The sequence below is a fragment of the Scophthalmus maximus genome, chromosome 2, assembly GCF_022379125.1.
Source record: "Scophthalmus maximus strain ysfricsl-2021 chromosome 2, ASM2237912v1, whole genome shotgun sequence".
Classification (NCBI taxonomy): Eukaryota; Metazoa; Chordata; class Actinopteri; order Pleuronectiformes; family Scophthalmidae; genus Scophthalmus; species Scophthalmus maximus.
In genome coordinates, this window is record NC_061516.1 from 30,297,510 (window position 1) to 30,318,489 (window position 20,980).

The 20,980-nt window shown below is 44.4% G+C and overlaps 1 protein-coding gene across 5 annotated transcripts in view; it reads right to left on the bottom strand.

The window, feature by feature from the left end:
- Positions 1-19,246, bottom strand: part of LOC118300011 (serine/threonine-protein phosphatase 2B catalytic subunit alpha isoform) — a 61,247-nt gene extending 42,001 nt beyond the window's left edge. For 4 of the 5 annotated variants that reach the window (XM_035624049.2, XM_035624052.2, XM_035624050.2 and 1 more), the window contains exon 1: positions 18,932-19,246. In XM_035624049.2, the coding sequence (XP_035479942.1) occupies positions 18,932-18,992 (61 nt within the window). In that variant the 5' untranslated portion in view covers positions 18,993-19,246. The remainder of the gene's footprint in view (positions 1-18,931) is intronic. The other variant, XM_035624053.2, reaches the window with a different exon arrangement.
- Between the last annotated feature and the right edge of the window lie 1,734 nt (positions 19,247-20,980).

A 20,980-nucleotide genomic window follows, 5' to 3' on the forward strand; every position in this document is an offset into this window, starting at 1 on the left:
TGTCACGCCCCTTCACCAGAGAAGTGGAGATTCTCAGATGCAGGCGGGGCTACCCCAATAGAGTCCAACTGTGACATCAGAGTGGGAGAGAAATCTGAACCAGTTGTTCAGAGGCAGGATGTAGGGTTTAGTCACCTCACAAAAAAAAAAACACAGGGTGGTACTTTTTCACAGTTTGTGGGCCGGCAGGCTCCACAGATACACACGTGTGTGCACCAGCACTTTTTGTATAATATGTCACCTGTAAGATAATGCTTCAGAGTAACAGTTTAATGTAGTCGAACTATATGCACGTGTGAAAGAATGTGCTAATGAAAAATCAATCTCAATCAAGTCTATTTTCCCCTGACAGAAGCCTATTAGTGATCAAGCAGCCAGTATGTGTGGTTGTATGCAGAGAGGACGACTGTCAAGTTTTGAATAGGGCACAAGAGAGTGTGCGACTTGCTCTCTGCTGATAGCCGCGGTTTGTTAATTAAATCACATAACAACATTGAATTAGAGCGGGATGTGTTTAGGAGTCCGTGATGGACAGAACGCACGTCTTTCTGTAGGCGGCAGGAAACAATAGGCACATACTGTACACTTCAACTTCAAATGTCATCTGGCAGCAGTTTTATTGCTTCATTAATACAGCACCACAGAGTCCATTCGGAGGCTGATTACCTGACATGCATAATGCAACAGATTGAGATCCTATGGCCATCTTCGCTGACAACAGAGAACTGCCGCGGCTCAACCATATGAAACATTATATTCGCAGGACGATAAATTATTTGCACTATGGTCTACCTCACACACTGGATACACCGGCGCGTGATGTCTATATGTCAGATCGGACTGAAATCTGTCCTGACTGAGCCCATAACACTATCAATCAATAATTTAGTCAGCATTCCATAGAAATGATTAATTCCTCACTTACTATTAACACAATTTAAATTCCAGTTGCAGAATGACGTCAACGGTAACCAGTATAGGAGATGTACCATAATGCTGAAAGACTTAAAACAATATTTATGATTGGAGTTATTCAACTCAGCAACGCTTCAACTCCTTTTAATATGATTAAGAAAAACAATATTGCTGTCTTTAATGGATAGTAAAAGAAGTTTACACATTATCAATTGGTCCTTAAAAAAAAAAATCCTGAACTGATTCCTGACGGAGAAATGGGAAAAGCCACAGTGTGCAGATTTTCTTTTCATGCCAAAATCTGGTCTTTTAAACACCAGGCACTTCATTGCACACTTTAAGTTGTTGGATAATTCTACACAAGCACGTATTAAAAGGCTGTATTGTGTCACTGAGCTGATGCTGCAGCTGAATCCATACACCTGGTATTTGCGAGGTTATTAAGTATAGCACAGAGAGTAACTTCTGTGGGTTTTTTCTCCCAATATAATGCCAGATGAAGATGTATTAAAGTGGAAGTCAAGCTATAGAACGTTTAGGGCTGCCATCTGGCCTCTGAGGAAAGACCAGACGTCGAAAAGGCCTGCAGGTTTTAGAGCAAACAGTAAAAGGGTCACTTTGAAATGGGCGTGAACCTCTTTACCATGCATTAGTAGGGATAGAAGCCGGGCCCTGAACGAAACGCTTAGCAGAGCGTAGCTTTGAAGCTCAGTGGTTTTGAGTCTGCTGATTATATCTGTGTGCAGTGGGGGAATGGAGTGGTTACTCCTGTGGTTGAGGCAGGAAGGAGGGCAGAGCCCGACGGCACTCACCTTCTCAGTGACAGACAGAAAGAGAAAGAAAAGGGGCTTCATCATAGGAAATGAAAATGCAAAGAAATAATAATAAAATGGTCAATAAAGACCCTGGGGCAGATATCGTATTAATGCTACAGCGCCCAGCAAGTATTAAGTATATAACACATTTAAACATTTAATCATTTGTGCATACAAATTATCAATCGCTCCCTTTAATAACTTGTGCTCTTGTACCACCTAATTTGCTGCGCGTCATTAATAATTCATGCCTTGAAATTTACTACATTTTGCCTTCAAATGACTCAGTTCATTCCCTCAGATTAGTAGCAAGCCAGTTCAATACATTGTAGCAGTTGAAATGGAAGTTATTCGTTGTTGTGGTTCGTCCAGTCAGGGAGAAAATAGCACCCAGACTGCGTTTTAGTATATAGAAGCCCTCAAAGTACTGAATTCATTTCCATTAGATTAATAGCATTAAAGTTAAAACACATGTGTATTTGCTCTACAACTGTGAAGCACTTGCTGTTGTTTCAGCACTCCTGGCACAGTTTGCTTAGTGAGTTTTATCTACAAGGAGCACTCATAGTGCTGTGTAATGCACGAAAAAAAATCTTTATTTATTTTGCAGATATGTGGATTTAATTTGAAGCTAATATTATTTATTTCATTCTCTGTTACTTTCTGCACTTCCAACAATGCAAAGACAACGTTTTTCTGACGATTTCAGACATTTTCTCAGTGCAAACGTACATTTTTCCTGTTGCACACTTTCACTACTTAAGTCTATGGCCTGTGGTCAAACACAATCAATTGTAGCTCTAATGACCATAACTTTGATTTAATGCCACCGGTGGACTATAACTGTACTTTAATGAGTTGTTGACCATCATCATCCGCTGCATAGATACAAGCCTTTACATCTCATCGACAAACAGGAGACATATTAGATAAAAGTGAGTAAAAGTGGTTGCCAGGGAAACAGCGCTGTAGAGTCTCAGACTGAATCTTTCATCCATCAAAATATTGGCTTAAAAATTAGTTGCCAGCAGTATGCTACACTGACTTGATCCAAGGCTGGAAATATGAGCAGGAGCCTTATCATATCATACTATTACATGCTTCAAAATTTGTATATTAACAGAATGCAGTGAAACACAAATAATAGGAGTCTGATCTGACAACTGTTCACTGCAATAACATGTATGGCTGCCTGCGCAGAGGTTGCCATCAATGACAGTTATCTCCGATCCTCATTATTAGGATTAACAGGTCATACACAAAATGTCATAAACAAGACAACACTACATCCAAGACCTGCATCCATACTGCCATGGCTGTCAGAGTCATCAAAGACCATCAAGCCATGACAGAAGGAAAAGCCCACAGCAGTGTTTCTTGAGACCTTGACGACAGCGACGTGAGTCTGAGTGACAAGCAGGAGTCAATCCTGCTGTTTGTTAAACAAATTTCAGACCAGAAATGGTGAAAGCATTGGCAGCAGCAGGTGATCAAAACGCATCACTGCTCAGACAGCACACGGACAAAGTGTCTGATTGATTGGTGAGGTTCGGGGCTGAAGCATGGGAGGATGTCATGGGTGTGCAGAGCGATGGATGAATGCATATATGTGTGCATGGAAAGAAGCGGCAGATGATGTGGTGGTGGTGGAGGGGCATTTTCTATGGGATGTCCCTGCGCTGGTTTTCTGGTGGTGCTTGGCCGTGTGGTGAGCCATCAATGTAGCAGCCGATCAATGACACAGTGAGGCCGCCACGGACCTGGATCACGGCTGGCAAATGACTACAGTGATTTAGTGCTGGAGTGGGGGAGGAGTGCATGAGTCAGGGAGAGAGCGAGAGAGAGAGAGAGAGAGAGAGAGAGAGAGAGAGAGAGGGAGGGGGAAATCAGTCAATGAAAATGCAAAAAGAGATGGGATGGAAAAAAGAAGAAGAAAGAAAGTGATATGAGAAAAGAGCACCTGTCAATCTATCAAAAATTATTCACTCCCTGGCTCATGGTCCGCTGACAGGAGGTCCCTGCAGATTTACCATCCGCTCAAAACTTGTAGACTACATCGAATTAAAGACCATGAGACACTCAGAAACATGGGTGGCTTTTATTTCATACAGCGCTGAAATACCCAACTGTCTAACACAGTCTAAATATTGTTATGGTCAAAGTAGAAATAAGGAAGATGTACGTTTTATCACGTTGCCTATTTCTGTCTCAGCGCTTTTCAAATTTACCCAATGACAAATCGTGATAAAAACAAAGTCAAATCCAAAATGCCAGATCAGTTTCAGTGCCGTTTTCTGACCTTATTAAACAGATCTGGTACTGGTTTTCATGCGACAGTTCAAAATACTGTTTCTTAGTCACTGTAATTATAAAACTCTGTCATATCAGGCAGGAGGTTTAGTGCCACAGATTTTAAAAGACAGCACTGCATTGGCTAGATACGGTTGTGAAATCGGACATTCAATTGTTGCCATTATAAAGTCACAACCAAAAAATCAATATCAGATGCCACGTCCATTAAAACAAAACTGTTCCTACAGTTCTAGATGACAAACCACACCTATGACAAAAGACGACTTTGACAAATTCAAATAACTCAAATAGGATTCAATTACATTTTTACTTTATGGAACCAAAACCAAAAATTGCGAGGAAGCAACAGCGAAAAGTGTGAGTGTTATGACTTTCAGAGCTGTATGATGCCTAGCCCGAGGCTAAAGACGTTTATCCAATGAATCACCTGAACTTACACTATAGTATGTGTACTGGGACCTGAAGTGTAATAGAACAGTAAACTCTAGGTGCCAACCAACAATGGAGTAATTTAGACAAGTAAGTTCCAGCTGCTAGGAAGCTACGATGAACGGCTGGCCTCAACATAGTTAGTGTGAATTATTACAGGCTGTTACGAGTTTGGGCAGGACTGTGTGTAAGTTGTTAAGAGCCAACAGGCCAAAAGAAAAACCTCAGTCTTCATGTAAAACACCAGGTTTTGCGGAGATGTTAACACTCTGAACGCCACTCTTGACAGGCCCCGAAGAAGACATTCCCTGCAAGCTCTGCCACGCTGAGGCCTTCCCCCCTTCTCGTCCTGCACAATGCCGTGACACAGGATTAGCTTTCATTAGAGAAGGCGCTGTAATCAGCTTTGGAGCATAGCGAAGACGGAACAATGGAGGAGGCTGAAAGGATCTGGAAGACAGGATGCTATGGGTGCATGCTCAGCTGTATGCAAGCTTTCCCACAAATGGAACCTGTGGCACGCTACAGCTAGACGGCTCCATAGCCGCACTTACCAATAACATAACTACATGCTGTTTTCTTAGATAGATACTTTGCCTCTGGACATGTTATGGGCGGCCAACTTCTATGGATATTGCTGCATAGTGTACAGACAATTAAAGAGAAGCCGTCTGAATGGCTGTTAAAGGGGCAGTAAGCAGTTTCAATCCTCAGGGGTTTTTTTTGGCCTTGTGGTTAACGTCAGTCTCCCATACCCGAGCCTGCGAGTTCGAGCCCCGATCAGCGCAGTCAGACAGAAACCACAAATCATTCTCCAAAATCACCTACTGCCCCTTTAAGAAAAATGAATCTGTGATTTCGCTTGTTTACTCATGATGAGCAAAGTGAAGACAACACGCGTGAGTGCAGAACATATGTATATGTTGCGGGTCAACTGGCTGGCTGCTTCATTTTATGTGCTGCCGTCAGGTGCAACCAGTTTGGCAGGCAGCTGAGGAGGAAGTGGGTGGGTGTTTGGATTCCAATCTGGACAAAAACCTGGCGCTGCACATGCACAGAACCACCTTTGTGGGGTTCTTACAACACTCTCTTGACTGGAGAGTGGCGCATTCATTGGGAGGGAGTGACGACACAGGTCTATCGAGAAAGTTATGTCCCCCCCACTAACCCTGGAGAGCTCGGCCAGTGCCCAGGCAGCCACTTTACAAAGCGCTCTTGTTGGTGGCTTGTTCTGCGAGTGTGTAGTGACATGCGGACGAGTGGGCTGGACATGAAGCAGAGCCGCTGGGCGCAGTTCTGCTTGGGCTGCAGTTGCCGCCACAAAAACCAGAGGTTGGACTTTAAAAGCTTTACATCCAAGTTGAACATGGGAAACCCAATACGATAATGATACCATGACAGACAAGTAAAAATATAACCCTGCATGCCTCAACAAGCACAGCTTGATCGGCAAGTGCTTTTAAAATGTTAGTCATGCTGTCTGGGCAAATTAGTTCTATACTTTGCTCCAAGGATTAGGTGTAGTTCTTGGTTTGTTTTGTTGTTGTTGTTGCGACAGTCAACGGTCAACTTCCATATTGTAGCTCTTGCTTTTCCAGCCACTAACAAATAATCCACACATGAAAACCCTCTAGGGCACAATTGAGCTCACAGAACATGTTTGCTTTAAGTATCCAGTCATATCATGCCATGTTTATGGAGTATAATACTCAATTCAAAAAAATATTGTATGAAATCAATATATAATACCTTAAGCGCTATGAATATGGCTGTCTGATTTAGGAATCCTTTATGTTCTATACTTACAGGAGTTCAAGGCCTGAGGAGGCAGGAAGACCCAGTGAAAACCTGTCCATGAGTCATTTTGCACGCACGCATGCACGGGTGCTCCCGGCTATGCAGGGTTATTAGGAATCTAGTCAGACAATAATCAGATGACTCCTAACACAATGTAAATGGATACTATGTATACTGTTAAAATACTAAACAAGATTGGATGCAAATCAAAAGAAAAATGCTCCAAAAAAAACAGACTGACTTCAGTGTTTTCTGTACTCATTCACAGCTTGCCTCAACAGGCATGATCGCACCTCCCAAGGAGGGCTCGTTGGCAGCTGAGATGTTGGCATTTCTAGAATGCAATTACTACACACATACAGAGGGGATGAGGCCAGTCTATATTTGCATCCGCACTTGGTGAACGGGGCATGCCGGACCTGAGGCTGACCCAAATAAAACACCCTGCCTGAACTGTAGATAACATTCCTCATCATTAATTAACCCCCATCTCCTCCTCATACGCCTCTGGCCTGAAAAGGTTACCTGCTCGACTTTAAAGTGAATAGCACACAGCCACTATCAGATTGATCTGTGGACTGGGACAAACCCTCCCAACCGTACCAGAATAGCCTCATCACATATGTGAAATGGCATTCCTCCAGGCTGTGTCAAAGGGAGAGAGGGGGGGGGGGGGGGGGGGGGGGGGGGGGGGGGGGGGGGGGGTCAGAAATTCAAGCAAAATGTAATGTGTGCTCTAAATAAATAATACATAAATATATATTTTTACTCAGGGATTCAGATTATGATATAATGAGACACATTTAATATTATAACAAGCATCTTTCTGCTATCGAGTGATTGAGTCCAAGAGATCCATGGTTGAATTTTGGTTTCTGGCAGACTGACTTGGTTTTTCATGTTTTTTCAGAGGACAGGTGGTGAGGCAATGGGATGGCACAGCCAGCCACCTCCTCCTACCTCCTACCGCCAAGACAACAAAGCCCCTAAGACTCCCCCCTTTTTTGTGTGCAATGCTTCCTTTTCCCCCTTACCCACGCCAACACCTAATGCCGATCTCTGTATATAGGCCATGACTGTGCGGGTGTGGAGGGTTCTCCTGCCGGAGGTATCTGACTGCCAAGAAAGAGAAGGAGGGAGGGATGGCAACAAAGGAATTATTCCTCTGTAGACCAAAGAAATTCTGAGTCAGCAAGACAGATAACCACACACACACACACACACACACACACACACACACACACACACACACACACACACACACACACACACACACACACACACACACACACACACACACACACACACACACACACACACACACACACACACACACACACACACACACACACACACACACAATGTCTGGCCATTCCCAGTCCCATGGAGGAACTGTATATTTCAGGAGGAAGCTGTGACGGAGCCCCCGAAGTAGCTGCTATTATGCAACCCTTCTGGGCAAAAAGTGACTGTAAAGTAAATCATCCCTCCCTGCCGCCAGCCTGACTTCCATATTGCAGAGAAAGCACTTTCGAAAATTCACTACCAGAGTATTATGCTGAAGGCACCATCTGTGCAGGCTTTACTAGCAGCCGCGAGATTGAAAGCAGTTAAAGCGTCGCATTCAAAAGCCATCTCCGAGGTCGGCGTCCAATCAAATGCGGGGGGCCTAAATAAGGTGCCTTTATATCTCTCTAGGTGCTGCTGGGGATAGTGTGGGTCAAGCAGTAGCGGGCCGCAGGTCATGCCCCTGATCCCAGAGTGCCAAGCAGGCCTGCTCCAAAGGTCAAGTGTCCTTGAGGATCAGGTCAGTGAGTAAAGCCTGGACTCAGAAAGCGACGCTTGACAGCTTGACTGCCTGAGGGGAGTCTTGACTCCCAGACTCTCCGTTCCTGCACTTCCTTGGCTGTGTACACTCATCTTTTCACATTTTCAGACCAGATACACAGGGTCAGCATTTTTCAAATTCTTTCACTTTGGAAAACATTTAAAGACATTCCCACTTGGTACACATATGTACCAAAAAAGGTATACACATGATTGAGCTATTTCTACATTAACCATTTCCTTCCCCGAAGGCAAACAAAGACACACAGAATCAAACATATACCGTGGCAGTGGTTACCGAGGGTATTAAAGTTAGCTGGCTGTCAAACACAAACTATATTTACTTTCAGCAGCAGTGCTGCAGAGTATAACACCGTGGAACTGCATTGCTCTGTACTGTATACATCATCTGTTAGGCTGAAAAGAAGTCCCTGCCCTCTTTAAATGCCAGCTACAAAACAGATAGTACTCAGCAAAGGTCTGATGCAGCTTACAGACACTGCCTGACGACATTCCTGTCAAAGAAGATGACCATGAATCTGGGCCGGAGTAAGAAAAATCCTGAAAATTGCTCCTGAGATCTGGGCTCAAAATCACAGCCAACCGGCTGATTCGTACCTCAGTTCGAGCGCACCAAGGCTTGCCACATTCCTCCAGGGGCATCAAATTACTGTCTATACAGGGAGATGGTCCTGAGGCATTATGGGTGTTTTGGTCGTACAACGTGGGTCTGACACAGCTGTGCAGCAGCGTGAGCAAGCAAGTGTGCAAAAGGGAATGAGAAGACACACTGAATGAAGGCAGACGGCGGCCTACAGGAAGCATTGTAGTCATGGCTGAAAGCAGGGATGGCAAAACCGCAGCGGAAAAATTAAACGGAGGACGAAAAAAGACATGAAAGACCAGGAATATGTTTGTTTGGGGGGGTGTTGCTGGAATACATGGCAGAGACAGAAAATAGTTGAGCCAGTGAAAAAGAAATGAATCGGCCTTGTGACAGGGAAAAAAAAAGCAGTGTTGAGGAGCCGTCAAAGACATTGTACTCTTTGGTATTCTGGAGACTGTGTGCCACAGACATGGACGTACCCAAACTTGTGTTCACAGCAGTTAACTGTGCACCAGTGGGCTTGTGTGTCACTCAACAACCATGCCGGTTTCTGTGAGGGCCGGGCGACTGTTACAGGCTCGCATGATACAGCAGAGGAACGAACTAGCTGCCAAAGAGGATGACAGCTAGTGAGCAAGCATTGTGTGTGTGTGTGTGTGTGTGCGTGTGTGTGTGTGTGTGTGTGTGTGTGTGTGCGTGTGTTTGTGCAGGACTCAAGCGTGACAACGACATTAATTACCAGCAACTGATCACATGTTTGCCTCAGGTGTTCACAAAGAGTCGAGATTGGCTTGTTGGAACAACACGTCTCTCACAGATTTGATGATTTTCAGTGAGTTGAACACAAACAAAAACTGGAGGAACGGGAGGCCTCCTACTGCTCCCTTGAGTTTGACATTCTTGAGAGTCCCCACCACACTAATGTGAAAACACAAAGTACGCATGTATGAACACGCACAACAATGACGGGCGCAACAGCCACAGTCATCTGAGAAACGGGCTCTCTCTGGATGCAATCAATAAAGAAAAATGCAACCATTCATAAGCAGCGGGCCCACTCGACAGCTAAAAGATACAGTAGTTGATGAGTCCTCCCTCTCCTGCTAATGGTCCTAAATGATCGGTCATTGTAATGTATGGCTCCCTGGCCGTGTTTGGACAGCCACAAAATCAATTTGAGCCACGGGACACACCAGCCTCTCTAAAACCCGGCTGACGGAGACACACTGGGTGAGTTCAGACGGGCGGGACAGCGCTTTTCGCTATGGCGGCGCTCTCTTGGTCCCGGCAAACTGTGCATGAATGTCTGTTAGCGACACAGCCCATCATGGTCAAGCTTTAGTGTAAATTAAATCTAACTTTAAACAAGATAAATTGGCTTTACTCGCAGTACATTTCCAGAGAAAAATTCACTGCTAACAGCAGCTAGTGTTGAAATTTCACCAAATGGTCCTTTTTTGAGTTGACCCTGGGGCCTTGTTCAACAGACTAAACAAACGGGGGCAGGGTAACAAATACACACCACCTCTGCACACACACACACACACACACACACACACACACACACACACACACACACACACACACACACACACACACACACACACACACACACACACACACACACACACACACACACACACACACACACACACACACACACACACACACACACACACACACACACACACACACACACACACACACACACCCCCCCTCCCGACTCTGGCCAGCCTCCGCCCTCTCCGCTCCACGTGGGCGGGAGTGACTGAGTGCTCTGCCATCGTTACCAATGGGGCGACTTGAGTCGCTTTGATTCCCTTAAAAATGGCCAGGAACCAGTCGTAAGCTTGTTAAGAAGACATTTTTGAATGAAGTCCTGATATCAAAACGTCAATGCAGGATAGATATGGGGATGAGACGCACGCTCGCCATGAAAGTCCTGTCACACAAATGCCGATCACAAAACAAAATCCTGTGAGGCCATCTCTAGAACAAGCTTATATCCAGTGAACGATGTGGGGTTTTTGCGTCACAGAGATAAGCGGACACGGAGGGTTAATTTTCAGCCAGGTGGTCTATTAAAGCGTGTGAATGGGTGTAAATAAACCTTGGGGCCTCACCTCACCTCCAGCTGTATTTGTATAGCTGGAGTTTCTCTCTCTCTTTCACACACTGGGTTCTTTGGCCTTGGTTTAGCCAGAGACACCTGAGAGAAAGGAAAAGTCCCCCGGGGTTGTCGTTTTGACGCGGCAGACTCAACAGTGAATGAACAGGAGGAGAAACCCCTTATTTACCCATCTGTAATTAGAGCTTTCCTCAATTTAACCAATTTTTGTTCATCTACTTCATCTACTAAAAAAGCGCGAGCCTTCTCTTTCACCATTACATACAGAAAATAGGAAAAGTGGCTCGCACTGTTGCTTTCATGATATTAATCGATAACGCTTTATGAAAAGCACTGATTGGTCTGTTAATTAAAAGGAACAGTTTTCACAACATGATCTCTCTGTTCTCTGTTCTGATAAAAATCTGCCCGCCAGCATATTCGTTTCTCGAGCTGCAGCCGAAATGATGAAGGGGTAAACAAAAAGGTGAGGGAGTGGGTTTGATCCTCCAGCACACCGCATTCTTTCATAGTGCAGCAAACAACTGGCAGGCAGGTACACATGATATTCAATATGAATCCCACACATACTGCAATCGAAGGCCCGAAGCCCGTCACCGGCCAGGAACCACTAGGCAACTTGTCTGAATGTGCAGTACTGTTGCCATTTTGGCTGAGGCTGTTCCTGGTGCCTGCGCTTCAGTGATCAGCCAAACCAAAGTCCCGCCAAAATAAACCTGCAGTGGAATGCAGCGAGACACCCTAAAGACAAATCTGAGTAGATTCTTTCGAGAAATCCGGTTGTGCTCTGACAGCAACGCTTAAGCAAACAGCCCTGGGAAAATATCATACACATCAAACGTCACGACATCTGTTCAAGGTTGGCCTCACCCCGTCAACCTATGCTGTCAGATAAAGGTTGAATATTTGCCTGTATTTCCTGTTATGTTCCCAAACATGCCCATGAACTGGGGATGAAGAAAAAGAAATCAGCATATTCATCGGGCACCGTAGGTGCCGGTCGCATTTGCATCAGTTTCAAAAGCATGTGTGTAGGTGTCAACAAGTACCGATGCCTACGTGATAGCAGAGAAGAGGCAATCACGACTAGACTGTTACCATGAGATATTGCGCACCCTGCCCATGTTAGCCCCCCCCCCCCCCCATATATGTACACTGAGTGAAGGAGCTAACATAATAGTTACAATCACCCCTCCCCCATCGCTCTGACTTCTCTCTGCTAACTAATCTACCATTTACAGGCAGCACGCAGATGGCTTTACTCCTTTCACCCATATTTAACGACCGCCTGGCACAACACAGGAGTGTGTGTCTGTGTTTGCATCTGTCACACAGCAGCATGCCGAGGCCTGTCCCGCGCCACGAAAACATGTCTCCCGTTTGACTTGCAGGTACGTTTCCGCCACGACGAACCTGCTCCTTCTGATAAAAGGCGAATATGAGGAAGGACATGAGGGAAGCTGAGGCCAAAATGCCGCTAGTCCGCACAGAGGAGGTTTGTCCTCGATGTGGAGATCTTTTATTCTGAGGCACAAAACATTATTCAGTGTTGCTAAAATGGTTTCCTAATTTGGTGCGTGGTTCGAGGTGGCTGCGTGGTGAGTGCATACCTGCGGGCTGGGGTTAAATATATATTCAGGCAAACCTAAAAGTGAAATAGAGAAGACTGAAATTCTTTTGCCGATGACAAAAGGATGCAATGATTCAATCATTACATTGATGCACTGATTATTAGAAACTATGCATCCATTTGCTAAAAGGAAATAGATTGAAAATGAATAAATTAATATATATCGAGATCCCTACACCTTCCTATACCAAACAGTAACGGGACTGTAAAAAAAAAAAATCATACTGTAAACTTTGAGGAAGTTCTTCCACCAGTCAGTTTCTGAGGCTGCGGCTCATTTTGCTGACCACACATTTGGACACATCACTGCAAGGGTGAATCACGTCGTATACAATATGTACTGGCCCGGGTCTATGCCCCTGCATTATAGTCATAACTGTCTGTTGAAAAACCTGCAGTCATGCCCACATGTTTACACACACACACACACAAACACACGCACGCACGCACGCACGCACACACACACACACACACACACACACACACACACACACACACACACTCACATAACACTCACTAAACATATTTTAAAAATCTACTTTCAGCATGACACAATAACACATCTTTTTGGTCTTGCAGAATAATGTTTTAAATATATAGAAATTTAACTTTGTCTGATGCATCAGGTAGAAGAACATTTCTTGTTTTACTCTGCACGTTTGTTTATTAAATTGAAGTTTCCACATTAAACTGTGATTCACAATTCAGAAAAAAAACAAAAATAAACAAACACAAATCACTATTGACTCAAATAATCGTCCACCGAGTTGCTAGTTGAATTAGGTCTCCATTAAGCCTGTGATTCACACTCCTAAAAGCATTTGATCTCACTTTCTGCACACTAGCATTTGGCAACAATGCCCTGACAGATGGTTTTCTTTCTCTGAAAAAAAAAACCTCCTTTCGCAATTAACTGAAAATGATCCACGTTGTGTTCCGTGAGTGTGTACATGAGCACATCAGAACCTTCCCCATCAAGCTCTTCCTCCTTCTTCGCTGCCTGTCCATGCTCCGCCCTCTGGATGGGTGAGTTGAGGTGAGAAAGCACATTTACTACTTTAGTGGCCTCCAGTATAACCCAGCAACCCAGTAGTTCCCAGTTCAGCGGGTTAGCCTCTCCTCCCCCACACCCAACATGTAGTTACACGTGTTGCGGACACGTATTGATTGATTTGACCAGCTCCGGAGAGGGATCTAATGACACACGACTCTCGTCTCGGTTCCGAAGGGCTTTTGTTCGCCACTGTTGCTCACAAAAGTAACCGTGTGTTGGCATTTGCCAGCCACGAAATAGGAAATGTCGAGGATTTGCTTATACGGAGGCGGATTTTTACCAAAGGCAATAGCACATCGGGATTGTCACTGTGGGTACAGGGAATCAACAGTAGAATTTTTGCAAAATGGTATTCTGTGTGGTGCATGCAAGGCTCCATGTGAAGAGCCACAGAGGCACAAGGTACGACTGGTGCAGATGTTTTAACAGCACGAGTTCAAAGCGTTGCAAATCCCCAACCTGTACTCAAAGGCTTTGCAAAAGTCTAAAAATGCCAAGGTAGGTAAACAGTTTTTCTAACCCTATAGCTTTATTGAGACCCTACATCCATTTGTTCACATGAATTAGCAGGAGCAGTGGCTAATGCACGGAGTCAGATTACAACCTGAGAGCAGAGCCGCCTTTATCCCCCTATATAGAGCTTAATCTGTCCAAATCCGCCGCTTTGCTGTGCCCTAAATCCACAACAGAGCCTAATTCCTCTTTAATCTAATGAGCGGCGAAGGTGCACATACCCAGGTTCAGAATGTCAGACGGGTGTATCTCATCGCAGCAGAGATAGCTCGGGTGTTCCCCGCCGCGCTATTACGAAACGCATCGTTATCAACAACAAGAGCCGACGAAAAGTCAGCGGAGCAGGCAGCTACATGACAGGCTCTGATTGCTTGTTTGGTTCTCCTCTTGTCACTCACAGTTTGTGCCGGAGGCAACATTTCCAGGTGAGTGGACTGCTTTCAAGAGATGCTGAGGAGGAGGAGGAGAAGGTGGCTGCCCCCTCCTCCAAACTTCCCAGGCTTTTCACATCCCTGCAGACTAAACTTTTTTTTTTTTAAATTTAAGTTAAAAACACACACAGCAACAGAATTTTAGAGCAAACCTAAGCGGACAAATCAGCAAACTAAGAAGAGTAGTTTGGATAATAACACATGGCATCACATTTATTAATAGTTGCGATCGTAATTCTTCCTTCCACAAATAATCTGAATATTATATTGACCCGTTTGCTATTGAAGCACCTTTCCTGGTCCATGGAAATTCAGCACTACTGTTCTTAGGTCAACTGTCTGACCAATCAGAAGCTGTGATTAGCCACCGTCTGCTTACACAGAAAAGGCTGCAGACAGGATTTTTTTTCAACTCTTCAACTGGGCCTCATTTTAAATAACTTTACAATCACACTAGACAGACTTAGAAAGTTGGAAGAAAGTTAGAAGCTGGAACTGCCAAATTTGTTTTCATTTCAGCTGGACTAACAACAGTAGCTCTACTACTGAGCCTCACTTTTCCCTTCAGCCTTTCTCAAGAGTAAGCCTGGAAATGCTGAGCATTTTAACCACGAGTCCATCAAATTCTCGGGCAACTCCCACAGAGATCGTTTCTATCCATTAGAGGGAAAACACCCTCGAAGACTGAATAAATGAGCATTGTTCAGTATCTTCATGAAAAACACTATCATTTTTGGGCAGCCTACCAAAGTATATCACAACCACCCAGGAAGACTGTAAGCCCAAATGCATAAAGACAGTTTGAAGCCATCTAGTTTGCGTCATCTCCATCCCACAGAGCAGTGAATGCACACCATCAGTACCTCTCGGCTGTCATGCAGCAGAAGAAATTACAGTATTTGCATGACAGAAACTCAGGATGAAGCTACTGACAATTTGATTTGGACAGTTTTACTAACACACCAAGCGGAAGTGTGTCTGGAACTCTCCATACTGACATTTTAAGTTTACAAAAAGGCAAGCGGACACAGCAGACTGAGAAAAAAAAATCACAACAGCTTCAGCAGTTATTGTAAATCACTTACAGCAGTCTTATTCCCATGTAAATAAACCTAATGACAAGGCTTATGCATGCTAATGAGGAAATATTATTCAGAATGATAACATTCATTAACAAATGGACATTTTCATATATCTGCATTTGCGCGATATTTCCACCTGATAAGAAAGCACCATGAGGGCACACACGTGTGGGCTCATGAGCGTCCAAGTAGCTCCGTGTGCAGGTGATCACGCATAAGGCGAAGATCAAGTATGTGGCATTACTTAATGTTCTGTTCTATAAATGACTCAGCTATCCAGCGGGGATCAGTGGCTGGCATTGCGCCGCTGTCACCACCACCATCCCATGCATGTCTGAGCATTGGGGCCTCTCCTCAAAAGTCAAATGTCAGATGTTATCCATCCCCTCTCATAGAGAAGGACCCGGAACACCATCTGGGGCTCGGAGGCCCTGCTTCTCAACTGGTGACGGAAAAACACCATTACTGAGCTTTTTTTTTTTTTGCTTTGGTGAGCAGTGGTTGTCATGTGTGCACAATGATGACCACATAACCAACAGTTCATTTAATTTACATTTAACTGAGGGTCGCACCGGTACTAACTATCAAACAGTATACAAGTGTAGAGAAAGATTTTTGTTTCCACGTTCAATTTTACAGTTAGTTTGATTGCAATAACTGTAATTCAAAAGTCTGTATCATCTGCAAACATCCAAAATGTTTACTTGAGGTATAAGTAAAAATAAATATGGTATAATGTTGGCTAATGTGAGATATAGCTCATTAATCGATTAGTCGCTCAAGAGAAGAGTATTCAGCAACTACAACTACTACCTTGAATTGACTGGTTTTGTGTTCTTTAATCCTAATATTTACAGTTTTCCTTCATGGGCTGTTTTCTGTCATTTTACAGATCAAAAGATAAATCCCAATATTAATCGAATTAAGCCCCAAATGGCTCAAAATTGTTGCAAAAGCCATCATGACCAAAAACTCTAAATATTCTTCATTTAACTGCTACTTAAACTGGTAAGCCTTTAAAAAAATGAATGCAAAATATCTGCAGCAGTCTATACAGAAAAGCTACTTTTTCCTAACTTGTGACATTGAGATAAGCGAGGTGGCGGGTTAGCCATGGCCCCAAAATAAAACATTGACAATATGATCACAACAATAACCAAAAAGAGGACTGAAACTGCTCAATTTGTCCTGAGGGTGGCGCTGGACGAAAGGCTGTGGGGGCTATCAAAGTCACAATGGTTTATCTCCGTGGGAGCATGAATATCCCCCGCAAATTTTATGGAAATATGCCTGTTTAACCGTGAAATATCATGTATATTTATGTCAGGGATAACAGCATGATGGTAATGCTGCGACTTCACCTGCCTCAGCTGATAAAAACTCTTATGAGTAATCACTATGGGGCAGTGGCTTGCAGTAGCATTATGATAATTTATTTTTTGAAAACAAGGGGGATGCAAAGCACTCGTGATAGGTTGGCCTGACACCTTGACACCTTGCCCAGCAGACTAGGCGGCTGAAAAACAAATTAGTTCACACTTTTAGCCTGCAGTTATTTTGGAGAGGTGCTTTGTACACAGCCAGCATCCGTGTTGTCATAATACAGACGCTTTACCAAAACACGGACTTCTCCCAAACTTGATGAATGAATAATGAGCTAAACTACTTTGTCGATCTCAGCATCAGGTTTGAGAAGTGAGCCCCCTACAAACTGGCCCTCTCAGATTCCCTGGCAGCCCGTCTAATGACGGATCGATAGGTTTTAATCGGATTAAGATCACAGCAGACGCTCGCTGAGCGGAGCAGGGGAGGCAACCGAACACACAGCTTTTGGAGACGTGCAATGTGACGGCATCTCCTCTTGTGGCAACCCGGAGAAGTAGTTTCCCATCCACACAACGTGACCCGACGAGTCTCCCGCTGATATTGTTAAATCTCTTCAAAACCCATATACTTGTCGTATCTATTTTTCATTAGCCTTCAAGTTGGCGGAGACTGTAGGGGGATGATCTCTTGAAATATTCATTAGGAAAGCACCCAAGACATGCTGCGACTCTCTTTCAACACTCAACCCCATTTTCTGAGCAAAATGTAGCCGTGAAAACACAACTGGTTCGAGCTGTGCACTCGCTGAGGAAGAGAAAACGGTGAGAAATGGCTTGATGAACATTTTTTCCGTTCAAACGGCACAAGCTAAGCCTAAGAGAAAGCAACGAAGTGGAACTATATTTGTGATGGAGCTCAGCGAGGCAAGGGCGTCGGGCTTGGAAGTCAATGATTCCAGTCATGGTCTTTTGAACACTGGAGCGTTCGCTTTTTTTCTTCTTCAACTCCTTTCTAAACAAAAATCCCAATGTTTAATGGCCACCAATGATCCGATCATTTCGACCGGTTGAACCCCCCCCCACCCCCCGGCAACTGGGCTCGAATGAAATTACTCCACAATTCCTTCCTGTGCATTGTGCACACTGGGGATCACGGCGCACATGACTGATGTGAAGTACTGGAGCTGGAGGGCATAATGGTTGCAAATAGTGCTGGATCAAAAAATAATGATAACAATCAACACATGATTTTTCTTCAGAGGGAAGGCTCTGCATTTGACCATGAGCATTTATACTTGGAATGGCATATAGATCTCATATAAATATAGATATATGAATCTAAAGGTTTGTTAGTGGAACTCAAGTGGAGAAGTGCCACATTCGATGGCATGAACCTGGGCAGGCTATATTGCCCCCTATTCCGCTTCGACTCGATTATGATCTTTATTGCATTCTTATGGTAGACTGCAAAAGGTGGAATGTCAGACCTGTAAACACAGAAGGCACGAAGAACCTGCCCCCCCCCCCCCCCCCCATCACCACCCAACTGACTTGAGGTTGCAAAACACAGGCGACGTGAGGTAGTACTGATGCAATGCTGAACAGAGAGAGAGACAGAAAGAAAAGAAGAAGTCTCGGTGATGCATGCAAGATGAGGGGAAATCGCCCTTGGCTCGAACGCACTGGTTGTGCAATATCTGCACATGCATAGTGTAAGAGCGGAGCACTCGATCTGCGCCTCGGTCACTCGGCCGGTGGACGCGAGCGGCTCTCGTCGCGGCTCACCGGCGAAAGGTGACACATTTCTCTGCTGAAGTGTCTCGCCCCGGCTCGCGGACCGGAGTTTGCCCCCCAACCCCCGCCCCCCGCTCCCCTCCTCCTCCACTTCCTAGTTTGCCGCCGCTGTCACCGCCCGGCTAACACCCGTCCTCCCTGCGTGGCGAACGCACCTCGTCCAATACACTCGCCGCTGCCGCGACCGTCGATTCTCTCGAGTGTTCAGAAGGAGAGCAGCCCCCCCCCTCTCCCCCCCCCAGACTGCCATGAGGAAAACAACATTACTTACATTTGACCACCCTGTCCGTCGTAGATAACTTCGGTTCATCACTCGGCTTGTTCTCGGACATTTCCAGTGTGAGATATAATATTGCGATCTAGCAAGGAAAATGCGACGGACAAGCTCTCCCTTTGCGTTGCTCTGGCCGAACAACTCTCGAGTCTATCCGAGGGGGATGGACCGCAGTGATCTCACTCGGTCCTATCAGCGGCCAAAAATACTTGCAACAGGGCTTCAGTTTCACTGGTGCTGCTGCTGCGGCTGCTGGAGCTGCTCCGTGTGATTGACTGTTCCCCTGTATCGAGTGGTCTGAGCGCAGTGCGCAGGCAAACGTGCTGACCGCCGAGGCCCCGCCCCCTCCCGAACCGACGCACACGGGCTCTTCCTATTGGCGCAGAGCGACAGGCTGCCGCGCTGGACTGTACATTCACCTTTTCTTTTTTTTCTTTTTTCTTTTTTAAAGGGCTGTTCCTGTGTCAGTCTGGCCTGGTGTGAATAACTGTATGAATTACTTATAATACATTTGTAGCCGGGTATGCACACTGACCGAATAATCGAACAGAAATATAACAAGTAAACCCAACCTGTGTCCATATATATATATATATATATATATATATATAAAGTGAATGGACAGTCCAGAGTGGCAACCTGTCGCTCTGCGCCAATAGGAAGAGCCACTGTGATTATATATACACATACACATTATACATGGATATATATATATATATATATATATATATATATATATATATATATATATATATATATATATATATATATATATATATATATATATATATAAGCCAAAAGTAGAAAGGAGAAATTATTAGATAATTTGTCAAAGTCAAGGTATTCAAAACTGGGGAAAAAAAGAAAACAAATCTAAATTAGAAGATAAAATGATTCATGTCATGAGATAAATAAATAGAAATCTAAATTATAAGACAGTAAGTCATAATTATGATATAAAATCTTAGAACAGCTGAGCTAAATCTAAATCATAAGATAATAACTCATTTTTATTTTCAGCATGACTAACAGCTTACTGGCAGAAATGAATTTCTGATCTCATGGCCAAAGTAATCTGCTCTTCATTATTTTCATTTTCCCTTACTGAACAACAGTAATGGGGAAAAAAAAGATATCTTGAATTCTAACTGAAGGCCAGATTTCCATGAATTTTCTTCTGGACATTTGCAGTTGCCTCAGGGTGAACCCTGATAGTTATATGACCCCCTGACCTTTTCATTTTGAATCTTCCAAGAGCTCTGCTCAAGCACCACCCTCAGGGCAAAGTGATTGCATTGCATACATGTTATTGCACAGTTTAACAGGCACATTTCCATAACATATCCGAGAATATTCATGCTCCCATGGAGATAAACCAATGTGATTTTAATTGCCCCCCATGTCCTTTCGTCCAGCACCACCCTCAGGACAAATTTAGTAGTTTCAGTCCTTTTTGGTTTACTGTTGTGAACAAACTGTCATTGTTATTCCTGAGGCCATGTTTAACCCACCACCTTATTTATCGCCATGTCACTACATATGGAAAATTATCTGCTTCTGATTGTTCTTTATCGCTGCTGTGGAGGACTAAGTTTGTTCAGTTGAACTCACGGCAGGGCCGGAGTTCTGTCTTTGTGGTAAGATCAGTGTCGTCACACACACATACTGTGATTGCGGAGGAAAGTGTGTGGCTCTGCACGCGTGATCTATCACTGGTGAGTCACCAGGTACACAGCACCGGCGATTTTCACCCACTCATTTGCCCAAGGGTTGTGCATCTCAGTTACCCTGCTGCCGCTCACAGGACACACATTAATAAACGATGGCAAACTGCTATTTGTGAGACAATAGTTTGGGAAGAGTCGGTTGTCTGGCAGGTGGAGGCAGTTAATGAAGCCCTGAGTTTTACATTTGTGTGTGCGCCTGTGGTAGGTCAGGCCATCAGACATTCACACCAGATCTTTAGTTTCTGGCTCCAGCCTCAGGCTCCAGTGCTCTGCTTTACACCGACGGCTCTGCCGACTTAATTAAACTCTGGTCAAATCT